Source organism: Copadichromis virginalis, linkage group LG16 (assembly GCF_057382275.1).
Source record: "Copadichromis virginalis isolate Kocher_CV1m ecotype Utaka linkage group LG16, C_Virginalis_male_GT1.1, whole genome shotgun sequence".
In the NCBI taxonomy this organism is placed as follows: domain Eukaryota; kingdom Metazoa; phylum Chordata; class Actinopteri; order Cichliformes; family Cichlidae; genus Copadichromis; species Copadichromis virginalis.
This window is the reverse complement of record NC_140633.1, coordinates 37,266,244-37,280,421: the sequence shown is the minus strand read 5'-3', so window position 1 is coordinate 37,280,421 and position 14,178 is coordinate 37,266,244. Positions and strand designations below refer to the sequence as shown.

General features: G+C 36.5%; 1 protein-coding gene across 2 annotated transcripts in view; it reads left to right on the top strand.

Annotated features, from left to right (window-relative positions):
* The window catches only part of LOC146691296 (extended synaptotagmin-3-like), a 16,404-nt gene extending 2,226 nt beyond the window's left edge, over positions 1–14,178 (top strand). Inside the window, exons 4-24 of one of the 2 annotated variants that reach the window (XM_085434662.1) lie at positions 2,537–2,671; positions 3,849–3,925; positions 4,028–4,097; positions 4,182–4,271; positions 4,357–4,412; positions 4,505–4,625; positions 4,827–5,003; positions 5,208–5,290; positions 5,524–5,572; positions 6,631–6,720; positions 6,861–6,923; positions 7,005–7,049; positions 8,909–8,980; positions 9,612–9,698; positions 9,991–10,140; positions 10,270–10,616; positions 10,750–10,848; positions 10,953–11,084; positions 11,216–11,321; positions 11,882–11,931; positions 13,357–14,178. In XM_085434662.1, coding sequence (XP_085290788.1) covers positions 2,537–2,671; positions 3,849–3,925; positions 4,028–4,097; positions 4,182–4,271; positions 4,357–4,412; positions 4,505–4,625; positions 4,827–5,003; positions 5,208–5,290; positions 5,524–5,572; positions 6,631–6,720; positions 6,861–6,923; positions 7,005–7,049; positions 8,909–8,980; positions 9,612–9,698; positions 9,991–10,140; positions 10,270–10,616; positions 10,750–10,848; positions 10,953–11,084; positions 11,216–11,321; positions 11,882–11,931; positions 13,357–13,396 — 2,139 coding nt within the window. In that variant the 3' untranslated portion in view covers positions 13,397–14,178. Of the gene's footprint in view, positions 1–1,787; positions 2,672–3,848; positions 3,926–4,027; positions 4,098–4,181; positions 4,272–4,356; positions 4,413–4,504; positions 4,626–4,826; positions 5,004–5,207; positions 5,291–5,523; positions 5,573–6,630; positions 6,721–6,860; positions 6,924–7,004; positions 7,050–8,908; positions 8,981–9,611; positions 9,699–9,990; positions 10,141–10,269; positions 10,617–10,749; positions 10,849–10,952; positions 11,085–11,215; positions 11,322–11,881; positions 11,932–13,356 lie in introns of both variants that reach the window. The other variant, XM_085434663.1, reaches the window with a different exon arrangement.

Genomic DNA, 14,178 nt, shown 5'->3' with positions numbered 1-14,178 from the left:
TTTGACACAAACATTGGAAGAAAGATGGAAAATGTGGGAGAGAGAACATGTAGGCACACTGCAGCCATTCCAACAGTGGATCTGCTGCTTATGTCATATGGAACCTAACAACATGCACCAAATAATGATTTTTAACAGATTTAAAGAAAAATCTGTTAGTTTCATATAAATGCAAAATTATAGCATGTTAAAAATCAGTCAAAAAGAAAAAAAATGGAGTCATTGTTGATTAGTTTATTCAACAGTCTAGTTAGACCTAACCAGAACTTGGCACCACTTATTTTTAAAATGTACTGTGCTGCATGTAATGAGAGTCAGAACTACCTTACTTGTCCCATATTTGGGGGGTGTGAAGTGGTAGCACCATGACTCCTGGTTTGAACCTTTTGTCGTTCTATGTGGCGTTTACATGCTCACCCTGTTCCATGCATGTTCAGTTAATTGGTGATTTAATTGGCACTGAAAGTATGTCCATTAAATCTTGGACAATGATAAGTTTTACTACTGTAACTTGCACTCTCCACTTTCTGCTGTGACACAACAAATTTCCTACGTATGGGACTAATAAAGGTTTCTCTTCTCTTCTTTTTTAAAAAATAATTTTTCGTCTGTATTTCGCAACAGTGGATTTGAAATCAAACAGTCAATATATGATAGAAGTGCTGACTTCCAGCTTTACTTTAAAGTATAGTATTTTCAGCTCACCTTGCAGATGAGTTTGTGCAGTGATGAGGTGTCTGTCATCTGTCCTTCCATCCACAATTCCCAGGAATCATTCCTACCAGATTACTGATCAGAGTTTATGGTCACCTAATGAACTTATGGGAGTTCCTAAAACATGCTGATGCATGTGAATAAGGACTTTATGAGACTAAAACAAAACAAAACAAAAACCTTTCAGAGAAAGAGAGAGACAGAAAGAGCAAAAACCTGCAGCCAAATTAACAATCTGGTATATTCTTACAAAGATTCAATGCCCTAGCCAGCTCAGCAACACCAAAAGCAAAGAAAGACCACAGAAGACAACTAAAGTGCATTATAACACAATTGTTTCCATGGTTAAGAAAAACTTCACTGCATCTAACCAGGCCAAGAACACTCTTAAAGAGGTAGATCTATCATTCACAGAGCAAAAAATCAAATGGACAATTACCCAAAGTATAGTGTAAGAGTTTCGCAGGGCAATAATGGATATTCTTCAATGGCCAAGTCAGTTACCTGTGCTCAACCCAACACAGCATTCTGAATGCAGTGACACAGACAAGCAGCAACTTGTTTTTTGGAATGTATGTGGTATTTGTTTTCAGGCAGAAACAAAACAAAAGTTCTCCTCATACAGGAAATGTTATAGATTTTAATTGTACCCAGGTCCCTATTCATGGACATAATTGACACAAAAAGAAAGAGTTCATAGAAAAAAATGATTTTCTTTGTACAACTCCTTTTTTACTTTGTTAAACAGAAAAAGCAAGCTCCTTATAGAAGAAAAAACAGGACAAAAATTGGAATGTGCTATTGAAGGAAAAGTAAAAAAAACTAACAGACAGACACATAACAAACCCAAGCCAACAACCATGGGGAGAATTACAGAATATTTTATGTAAGAACACAACCTAGAAATAACAATTTCAAAGAAAATAATAAATCAAGCAAATTCCTAGCAAATCAACTCCAGCGTAACAAAGGAAAGTCACTCACAGTCAGACATTCAGCTGGGCAATACACACAACAGGACATTAATAATACCTTTTATAGTCCATCCATTCGCTTCCGCTTATCCTTTTCAGGGTTGCAGGCAGCACTGGAGCCTATCCCAGCTGTCATAGGGCGGGAGGCGTGGTACGCCCCTGGACAGGTCGTCAGTCTGTCGCAGGACTAACACACAGAGAGAGACAACCATTTGCATTCACACCTATGGGCAATATAGATTAATCAATTAACCTATCCCCACAAACTGCATGTCTTTGGACGATGGGAAGAAGCCAGAGTACCCGGAGGGAACCCACGCAAACATGGGGAGAACATGCCAACTCCACACAGAATGACCCCAGCCTGATGGAGGAACTGAACTCAGGACCTTCTTGCTGTGCGGCAACAGTGGTATCCACCCTGCCACCGTGCTGCCAGATAACTTTTATGCCTTTATATACCTTTTGTAGCTATTACTGTGATTTCTATTCTGCTGAAAATAAACACAATCCAGAAGATATTCGGTTATTCCTCTATAACACGAACTGGTTAAGGCCCTGCTGATCTAGAGTACACAAAACCTACACCTTGATGCAAAGCATGAGGACAGAAGGTCAAAGTCAGAGATAGATTAGCTGAAAGCAACACGGAGACTGCAGGAAGTGCAAACTATATTAAATAATTACTAACAAAAACATTTTACAACTAAATTGTAATTTTAGAAAGCTAAACAAAGCATTTGATACATTAAGCCTTTTAGTGTTAATCTCAGTTAATGTTGTGAGTACATTTCAGTTTGCTATTCTGAATCAAGTGTTCACATGTTTTTTTGGTCATGTGTTGTCAGGTGTTGAAGCAGGCGTGGCCTTTTTTTGGGACGTACATGGAGAAGCTACTTAGAGAAAACATCCAGCAGTCCATCAGGTTCTCCAGTCCTTCACTGAAAACTTTTACTTTTACCAAAATCCACTTTGGGCGCATTGTGAGTGTCTTTGATTTGTGCAGTTCTGAAAACGAACTGGGTCTGTCATGGTCCTGTGGCTGCTACCCAGCATTTTGAGCTTTTTGCACTTTGAAGTTTTGTTTAGTTTAATTATTTATTTAATTCCTGGCTTATTTAGTGTTTACATTTACTTCATTCATTCTGTGTTCTGTGTGTTTTCTTTTGTTCCTAGTTCTCAGTTGCTTTAGAGTTTAGTTTTTCCCTCAATGTCACTTCCTGTTGCGTTGAGTCTCCTTCATTTTCATTTGTGTGTTTTCCCTGTTAAGGTTTGCTTTTCCTGCTTCATTTTGGGAGTTGGTTGCTTGTAGCACGCTTCGTTCCACTGTGTGTGTATGTATATATATATATATATATATATATATATATATATATATATAGTTTCTGTCTCCCCTTGTCAGCACTTCTGTTCACCTTTCTCAGTGTTCCATAGCCCTAGTATGTTTCCAAGTTTGTTGTTTTTCAGCAACTTTTCAGTTATACTGTGGTACCTTATTCTTTGCTTCTTTTCTGAAATCTGTCAACGATCTAATCAATGACTCGTGTTCAGTCTGCACTCGGGTCTTCATCTCCCTACACATTACAGGGTGACTGTAATGGAAATAAAAACAGAACGCAATGCAAATCTCATAAATCTGTATTTCATTCACAACAGAACACAAAATATGTCAAATATTTCAAGTGAGAAAATACATAATTTAAAGAAAAATGTTAGCTCATTTTGAATGTGATAGCAGCAACACGTCTCAGAAAAGTTGGGATGCAGTCACGTTTACCACTCTTCTTTCTGCTTCTGATGTTTTTAGTTGGTGAAAGTTCTTCTACTGCAGGCAATCCATGTTTTTGCAGTCCATCATTACTTCTTAGAAACTCTCTCTTTCTAAGATGCTCCAAACCTTTTTAAGACATGGAGTTCAAAATGAACTATGAGTATTTTTTTTCTTAAAATGGTCCATTTTCTCAGTTCTACTGTGAATAAATTATAGGTCTGTGGGATTTGCAAATTTTGCATTTTGCTTTTATTTACATTTTAAATCGAGTTTGTATTTGTTCTCCTGGAAATCCACCCTAATATCCAGTGACATTTATTCATTGGAAATGCGTTGGAGGTGATGTGTTGTGGCTGAATGGTTTTCTTTAAATGCTTCTTTATTTTCAGCCTCTCAAGATCACTGGAATAAGAGCATACACACATGAAGTGGAACATAGGGAAGTGATTCTGGACATGAACATAAGGTCGGTCAAATACATTTTTTTTTTTACTTTAAATTCTAAGTCGTGTGCAGGATGTTTTCTCTTGCCATCATTTATGTCTGACCAGCTCAGTTTACTCTGCAGTTATGACGGTGATGTGGACATTCGTGCTGACATGAACTCAGCAATGACAGCTGGTGTGAAAGGCGTTAAAGTGAGCATCTCATTTTCCTGTTTTCTCTCCATCATCTGTATCATATGTTTACTATTCTTGTAAAACTTTCACTGAATCTTCCAGCTCCAGGGGATGATGAGAGTTATTTTAGAGCCTCTTATTGGTCAAACACCGCTGGTGGGAGGAGTCACTTTTTTCTTCATTCGCCGCCCTGTAAGTGGCCACAGATTTTCTCAGTGTGGAGTTGTGAGAAGTGTAGTTGTGTGTTTAATATTATCGAAAGCGCTCTTTTTTTCAGACATTAAAAATAAACTGGACTGGCATGACAAACCTTTTGAGCAGCCCCGCCTTTAGGTCAGAGAATCTTTAAAAAAATAATCCTATTATTACCGATTCATCCAGAATTTTTGATGTTTGCTTGTCTCACTCCATCTTTCACTTTACAGTTCACTGTCAGAGGAGACCATCATGAACATCATTGCTTCTTTTATAGTGTTGCCCAACCGCATGTGTATTCCCCTCATAGACCAGGTCAAAATGGACCAAATGAGGTTTCCACTTCCTCGTGTAAGTACCATCACATTTCCAATTCACACATTTAGCTTCGCCTTATAACCAGCAGCTACTTGGATTTTTTTTATAAGCACAGTGAATTTTAAGATTAAAAAAATATGTTAACTATTTGCTCTTTAAACCTATTTTTACCTTTACTTGTTACCTATACAAAGACACTATCATTCATATGAATCTCGTGTTTTTTCCTCATAGGGGGTGGTGAGGGTCCACTTGCTGGAAGCCAGGGACCTGCTGGCTATGGACACATACGTGATGGGTTTAGTGAAAGGCAAATCAGACCCCTATGCCACACTCAGAGTGGGCAACATACACTTCAAAAGCAAGACTGTGAAAAAGAATCTACATCCAAGATGGAATGAAGTGTATGAGGTAGGCTAACACGAACTCCCCCACACAAAATTCAAACACATGACTGTATTTCATACCCTGTAATGCTGGGTGTGTCACTCATCTTCGGTTTTACTTGTTTCATTGTATTGTTGTACAGCATCAGTATCTAATATTCCATTTTCTGCATGTAACCTTGTCGTCTTAGTGCTTTTAAAAACTTCCTCGCTTTTTTTATCTGTGCAGTTTGTTGTCCACGAGGCTCCTGGCCAAGAGCTAGAAGTGGAGCTGTATGATGAAGATGTAGATAAAGATGATTTCCTTGGAAGGTATGTCGTACAGTTTTGAGTTATGATGATGTTTTTCTTGGCTTTTCCTTATCTCATCATGCAGGCTGCAGTCCTCGTGCAGAGTCAGTTATGCCTCAGTAAAATTCTAAGAAAAGCCCTTCTCAAAGTTCCTGGCATCAGTGGATTCTTACCTATGAAGAGCTTATAAAAAAATCTAACTAATATTGACATTAACAATGTGATTTGTATTTTACATTGGCTGTCTGCTTTAGCTATAAGCTCGATTTGGGAGAAGTGAAGAGAGAGAAACAAATGGATCAGGTGAGATCTTTTACCCTGAAGAGCTGACAAATGAAAAATGTATCTAAAATCAGGGTTAATGGAATTGAAACTGAAAGAGTGTACGAAAATAAATTTCTTGGAGTGATAACTGATGATAAGCTTAGCTGGAAGTCTCATATAAACCACGTGAAAGCAAACATTTCAAAAACCATTGCTATTCTCTACAAAACAAAGCATGTCCTGAACAAGAAATCATTATACACACTTTATTGTTCTCTGTTGCTTCCATATGACTTATTGTCTTGAGATATGGGGTAATGCATATAAACAAATACGCTTCCTATTTCCGAGTTACAAAAAAGAGCTATAAGAATTATAAATCAATCGAACTATATAGAACCAACTAACATTTTGTTTATTAATCTGAATACCCTGAAATTTTATGATTTAGTTGAATATAAAATGGCACAGATAAAGCACAAAACAACTTGCTTTGCCACAGTACCCAGAAGCTGCTTAAAGTCAGAGAGAGTCAATATGACTTAAGGGGAACAGATTTCTTAAAAAAAACAAGATAAGGACGAACATAAAGCAGAGATGTGCTTCTGTTAGAGGAGTTAACCTGTGGAATAGTTATCACAGTGATTTAAAACGGTGGAGTTCATTTTCCTTGTTTAAAGACATGTTTAAAAATAGAGTATTAGAAAAATATATAAATCAAGAGTGAAAAGAGCAATAATAATAATACTGAAACTCTTGTTTTCTTTGTTTTGTTTTACTCTTTGCTTCGAGCCGTATGTACATGAGCTGCATGCTAAAAGATCTTCTGTTAAAAGGGTTGGCGTAATAAGCATGTGCTTCAGCCAATACCTTCTGATTAGCCTTGTCTCGTGCTTTCTTACTTTGTGGTAGATGTTTTTTCTGCATTCACTGAGATATTTGAATGCTAATCAATAAATCAATATTCAATAGATTAATCTTCATAACACAACATTTCTGTACCACAGTGCACTGTTTCATATAAAATGCATGTGCTACCATTTTTCCTGGTTTTCTATTTGCACTAAAGCCATTCAAACATCCTCTTACTCTTGCAGTGGTTTCCTTTGGAGGATGTGCCACACGGTGAAGTTCATCTTAAGCTCCAGTGGTTTTCCCTTCAGACTGACACCAGCCTACTGCAGGAGGTACAGCAGCCCACTATTTCTTCAAAATAACATTCGAATTTGTATATTTCACTTTGAACTAAAAGCAGCAGCTGTATGTGTGTCAGTGTCCAACTGCTGTGGAAATCACATTTCTTTCCTCTCACAACATTTTCTCCCAGTCCAATGACAACTTTGCCTGTGCCATACTTGCGGTGTATCTGGACAATGCCACAGATCTACCTGTAAGCACCTTCTGTTGATAAGTAGTATTGTTCTTGTTGTTGTCATGCAAATGTTCTCAGCTGTATTTTTGTCCTGCTCAGACCTCAGACCACCAGAGGCTCAGGAAGAACTCAAAAGAAGCGCAGGTAAGACGACAGCTTTTCTAGCATTAATGCATCAGGCTGTGTCCTTGTTTTTCTTGTTGCAATTTGTTTTAATGCCAAATTTATACAGATATTTGGATCAAATGTGCAATATTAGCTCTAATAATAGAGACAGCAAAGCAAGTCCTTCACTATCACTTGTTTTGATCACATTGAGGACCCTTATGTCTTTCTGTCCTAAACATGTTTATAAAAATATCCGTGATTTTGGGGGTTATTGGGAGCCCAAAGCTTATTGAGTTTGCCAGTGAGAGTATGTTTTCTTTTACAATAATAGATGAGCATATTGAAACAAAAGCTTTGTTTTACTTTTATTTACTTCATTTCAATGTCCTGCAGCTGATAGTGCTTTTGTGTATTGATGCCAAAACACCATATCAGTCAGGTCATCTGCTTTCTGTAGCTGTTCTAGATGTGCCTGTGCGTGTTCAGAGGTGGTCTTTCCAGTTTGTCTGGCGCATGCCTGTAATTGTATATGCCTGTTATTGCCAGCTGCTCTTCATCTAACTCCTTGAACCAAGACATGTTCAGATTAAATTTCCCAGCCTTAAGAAACATGCAGGAAGGAAACTTAGAACATGGAGGAAACAAAAGGAAAAAAAAATTAAGGTTCTACTTTCACAGATTTCATAATTGATATGAATTCCATTCATCTGGTATTTTAGATAATTATAAACCAACTGGTAGAATTATTAAGGATTTTTTTTTTTTAAATAACAAAACTCTTTTACTCTTTTCTCAATTCAAGGTTTCCTAATTTCATTAGTACTGTCCTCTGCTGGTTATAATGTGAAAATGCAGGATAAAAATAAACTGAAAACTTAATTTCTTATCTTTATGCATCATTATTTGGAAGTGTAAAGACGGAGGTTGGCCATTAGTATTTTTTTCTGCTTCAGTAATGATTGTCAGCATAAATGTTTTTCTTCTTCCTCGTCTTAGTTGGTGGTGTGGTTTATTACAGAGTTGAATAAAGAACGTTGCAGTTTATTGTTGGAAGACTCCCAATTTTGGTTTTGTACAAGCCAAATAATATTTTTATGAAAGGAGTGTCATAAGAATGCTACCAGAGAATCCAGGTGAAAAATGAAATAGTAAAGTAGTTGCAATTATATGTTTATATAATCCCACTCAAACTCATACATACATTTGATAAATGACATTTACAAATCCATAGAGACACCGTGAACCATTCTCCTAATGAGGACTTCATCCTGAGTGTTCGCAGGATTCCTCGGTCACTGTATTAATTAAACACTGCTTACAATTGGTTATGCAGCAATCACATTTACTATAATTATTCTTTGTTTCCTGTAAAAAAGCTGACTTGTTACCTCCCTTTTGTGCCTACCTTTAAGGATTTGTGGGTAAATATAATTACACAGTAATTTCAAATAAAATTCTGTGAAATTCCATTTAATTACATGGGACTTGGTCTTGGTCTTACCAAAAATTTGAACGTCGATTTCCTGCAGAATCAACTACATTTAAAATATGAGTATAAACAACCAGATAAACTAGTTCTTCAAAACACATTTAAAGTCAATATAAAAATCCAAAATATTCACCCGGTTATAGGAAAAAGCTCACGGAGATCTCACAAAGCACACAGAATTCATCACATAATTATGACAAAATTCACACAAAAAAAAGGAAAAAAAAAATGGAACAGATGTAAACTGCTACCTAACCTGGTTTGCAGAGGTTTACAATTATAAGGCAGGTTATATGTTTTTTTATATTGACACTGACTGAAAGAAACAGATCCACTTGACCGTATTGGAATTGGAATAGAGCTCTACGGATGTTCTGACCAGGTCATTGTTTTGCTTTGTTTTCAGATCACAAAGAGAGCAGCCTTTCCCAACAGCTTTGTTGAATTTTCCATTGACAGCAATGTTCAGAAAAGCAAGGTATTGCTCTCACTTTACCATAAAAACACATAACTTTCCCCTATGATATCAAATATGATCATTAAAGCTGTTGTTATAGCTGTATGGGCACTTGCTTTAAATGGTAGTGCTTCACCTTTTTTCATTAAGTTACAATTTGTTATGAATGAAAAAGATCACTTTTATGATATTTACAGATTTTAGACCATTTCCGCTACCAGGAAGATCAAAACTGAGGTTAGAGTAGAGGTCTACAGATCAAATGGAGATATCAATTCATTTGAAATTTGATAAAAGCCTAAATTCAATAAAACTGAAGAATAGTTTGGGATGAGAACTCATCTGAAAATGAGCACCTACCTGCATTTTTGGCAAAATTCAAGTCTTAAATTCAATTTTTGTCATTTCTGGTTTCAAATAAGAACGTGTGTCACTTACCTACCAACAGTTTTAAGCAACATTTTTAGGTTTAGTGATCCAAAATAAATACATTTTGACTGCATTTTATCTGGAAGCATTTTGACTCTAGATCAGTGAAACTATTATAAAGTCCGTCGAAAAAAATACTGCAGTTACAAACGCAAAGCACAGTAACTGTGTCATCTTTTTGCAGTGAATAACTTGAATTACTACTGATGCACTGTTTCTCCAGGTTGTGTATGCTTCCAAAGACCCGGTGTGGGAGGAGGGCTTCACCTTCTTTGTGCGTGACGTCAACATGCAGCAGCTCTTTGTTCAGGTTTGTTTTTTAATCCAGAACAAATTGCTGTCAAAAACAACCATTTGGAAAGTATTGTTTTTAAAAACTTGACTATAATCACTGCTGCTAAAAAAAAAAAAATATAGTGCTATATTTATCATGTTCCCATTTAATTGTCCAATTTTGACTCCGAATGAAACTTTTACTACAATTGACACAAATGATTCTGAAGCATATTCTGAACCCAGACCTCTTTCAGTCTATCTGATCTCTTCATGAGGTTAATGTAATTTGTGTTTTTTTAAATATTTTTTTTGTTCATGTGGTTCAGGTCAAAGAGCCTGAGAAGAAGAATCACCTCGGTGTTCTCAACCTGCCCCTTAGTCGCCTCCTCAACACCTCGGACCTGACTCTAGACCAGTACTTCCTGCTAGAGCACTCTGGCGCAAACAGCCAGATCAAACTCAAGGCCACGCTCAGGGTGGGCATGCACACACACACACACATCCATCTGTCTTCCTGTACAAAGCAAATGTTCTCTGTTGGTTTTCTCATTGTCTTATTCACCTCTGTCATAAGTAGCATTGCTCATGTCTTCTATCTCACACAGATTCTTAATTTGGAAGAGCCTCCACCCAAGACTTTCATCAATCCTTCTTCAGAAGTCAAACAGCAACAGACCAGAAAAGCAGGGAATACCTCAGTCTCCAGTCCCTCCGATGCTCCATCTTCCCCTCACACAGTTTCCTCCAACAATACCCCTGGTCCCTCAACTCCGAACCAAGAGACAGCTTCACCAAATCAAGGTTATTTAGCTCAAGGCCGTGGCTCCTTCCAGGCATCTAAGAAAAGGAAATCATCTGCGATTGTGCGCCGGTTGACCTCTCACAGCCTGCTGTCACAGAACTCCATCACTTCATCCAGTTTTGACCCCTCGGATGAATTCTTATTTCCAGAGTGAGACTTTGTTCTCTGCGTGTCCTTTAATGTCAACTTCTAACCTTTCCAAAGATATCCTGAACTGAGCTGGATGCTGCATTTTCAAAAAAGTATAAAAATGAAACTGACCTTTGCAATTTTTTCTCTTTAGAGCCATTAGGAATCATCAGGGTTCATTTGGAGAGATTGAGCTAAATATACGCTATGCAACCCTGAAACATAAGCTTATAGTCTTTATAATCAGATGCAGGTATGTCACAAAAATCTGTCCTCATTACCATTTAAGTTATTAAAAGGCTTTAATTAAAATATACAGAAACAGTTCTCCTAAATACCGTGGCCTCTCCCACACAGGAACTTGTTGCCCTGCAGTGAGCACGGCACAGACTCTTATGTCCGCCTGTATCTCCTCCCCGACCAAACCTGGAAGCATCGTAAGAAGACGCATGTCAAGAAGAGGATGATCAATCCCGTCTTCAATGAAAAGTAAGTCTAATACGCTCATTCACCATTTGTTTGTTGTAAAGGAATAATTTATATTTTTATACTTTGTAGTTTGTGTGTCTTTAAAGCAGACACTGAGATGGTGTCACTTTCTTTACCTGCTTTCATCACAGGTTTGAGTTTGATGTGTTACTTCAAGAGGCACAAGCTAGGAAGTTGGATGTGTCTGTGAAAAACAACAGCATTTTGGTCTCTCAAGAGAGAAAGGACATAGGTTCGGTATGTTAAGCTCATTTTGAAGCTGAACTACTCATTTGGTATTGATGTCTTAAAATATATAAAAAAATATAAAACTATATGGAACAATATTTATACATGTACATTTTTTTTCTTATACATATTTATGCTGACATTTGCTTTTTATTAAAAAAATCCTAAACATATATTGCATGGTTTATGAAAATATAACTTGAAAACTATTTTTTAAATATTTTTAAATAACAAGTACTGCTATCATAACAATTGTAACAAAAATAAGCAATATTTTTTGTGCTAATAACACTCATGCTGCTCCTGGTAAATTCTGCATTTTTCTTCCTGTCACAAGCTTCAAAGCCTTAAAAGCTTAAATCTCTCTAACTCAGCTAAACTGCTTTATGTGTTTACTCATTCTTCAGACAAATATGCGACCTCTCATTTTCCTACTTTTCTTCATTGTGGTTTAAATATTTATTTTATTTTCTTCATATGTGGCATAAATTGAAATCCTAGCTGCTTTCACTATCACACTTTTGCAGCTTGTTCCAGACAACTGATGGCAGTTCTGCTTCTTTCTGCAGGTAATAATAGATTTATCAGAAATCGATCTAGTCAAAGGCGTCACAGCGTGGTAAGGGGGCCAGTTTTCTCTTATTACAATTAGATTTATGTGACACTGAATGTGAATGTGCTGACTTTAAGTATCAATACTTCCTTCTTTTATTGTCTTGCGGTCATCAGTTTGTAAAGAAAATCCTCCCTGACCAGCTTAATTAAAGGAACAGTTTGAGGAAAATTCACATATTGACTTTCTTGCTGAGAGTTAGATAAGATTGATGGTTCTCTATTCCTCTGTCTTATCTGGTGGTAAATGAAGCTCAAGCCTGCAGCTCATTGACTTAGCACAAATAATGGAAACAGCTACAGCGGCTTTGTCCAGCAGTAATAAAATCTGCCTGCACCTTTGTTGCTGGGCACTTTTTAACTGGTTTCCTTTTTTCTATATAACTTCCTGGAACTTCCTTGCTGCTTTTATGGAAGTCTCACATTGTTTTTGTACCAATTACACAATTGTGAGGCATAAGAAGACAAATGTTTCTGTGTTTCTGTGTTTTAGTTCATTTAGCTGAAGTACAGATAAACTTGTGGTCAGATTACAGAGAACAATCACAATTCCAAAAATGTTAGGAAACTGTGTAAAACATAAATAAAAATTCAAAATGATTTGCAAATATATATAAACCCATAATAGAATATAGAATTTAAACATATGAAATGTTTAAACTGAGAAACCTTCAAGAAAGTATTACCTTATTTCAAATTTCATAGCTGTAACATGGTCCAGAAAAGTTGGGAGAGGGCAACAAAGGGATAGAAAAGTAAGTGAAACTGAAAAGAAACAATTTTTTTTGGCAAAGGTTATTAAAATATTCAAATATATATAAAAAAAAACAAGTAAAGACTTGCAATCTAAGGGCTTACACATCTGGAAAGTCACTGTCACTGCTTTAGAGGAACTTATGCTCTCGTCCAGGTGATGCCTTTTTCAAGGAAAGGCCTTGCATATTTCAGCAAAACAATAATAAACTACACCTGTTAAAACAGGATGATCTCTTCAAATGGCAAATGTTTGTGTGCTTTTAAAAGACGAGTGTTAAACATGATTTGGAAACAGTTATGCTATGGTTCTTACGTAATAATGGTTCCAACCTGAACTCCTGGTGAAGTTGCATATTTGTTATTTTATCTGCACTTCTCCATTTTGTCCATTTTCAAATTTCACAAGTCTGATTCCAGTGAAACAAGATCAATTTTTCATGACTGTGACTCTGCGAGCCTCCTTGACATCTCAGTGGAAATGAATTCTTATTACTTTGTGCAATAGAGCCACCCAGTAACAGGAAAACTCATTTAACTTGCAGCAACAAATACACGTTTTGTAAAGAACTGGTTGACCAAATCTGGTTGTAGGGCATGGACCCTAAAAAAGCAGAGTATGCATGCTTATTTGATGCTTAATGATCTTATGAACATTTCATGCTTCTTTTCTCTGAAGGTATGATCTCACTCTGCCTGGGCTGAGGAACTCCATGTAGGAAGTGGAACAGAGAAATACTTCTGTGTGCTGTGATCTGATATAAGAAGTCAGTCTGGTTTCCAGACAGTCCTACTGAAGATCTTACTCGGAATAGAATAAACCTGAGAGCATTCTGATTCTCTTGTTTCCACATGTTTTCTGGATAAAAACCAGTGGTTGTTAATAATATAATTTCTAGGCATTAGAAAATATTCGTTTCTCTACAGAAACAAGGCAGTGTCTGCATTTTTAATGTTTTATCCGAGCCAAAGCTACCTTTGTAATTTTGTGTAAATAGTTTTTACAGTTTTTATGCAATATACTGAGGGGAATAAAAGAAATGTGTAGATGAGTCAATACAGGGCAAAAAATGTTTACACACTTTGATAAACACTGAAATGCACAAACTCATACTTAAAATATTTTACATGTCAGTTACCGATATAGGGAGAAGTACAGTATGCATTTTAAACCTAAAGACCTCAGACCAGCTACATTAATCTATTTTAAAAACTCACTCATAGCCTTTATGAATAGCTTCAGTTGTCAGTTGAATAGTTCATAGCTCAGTTGGTATTTGGTAAATTGGTTTCAACATGCATCAGAATATCAGAGTGACTCTATTATTAGACTGTCAAACATTGATGGTGGGATGGTAAAGACGTTGTCTTGACTAAAAGTTTAATGTTTTGTATTAATTATTGAGCACAGAACCAGTTTCAGGTTGTTGTTTTTGAGTTGATGTTTAAAGTGACTTTTATTTTTACTAATATTTATGGCAAATAAACATCGTCCAGTAAA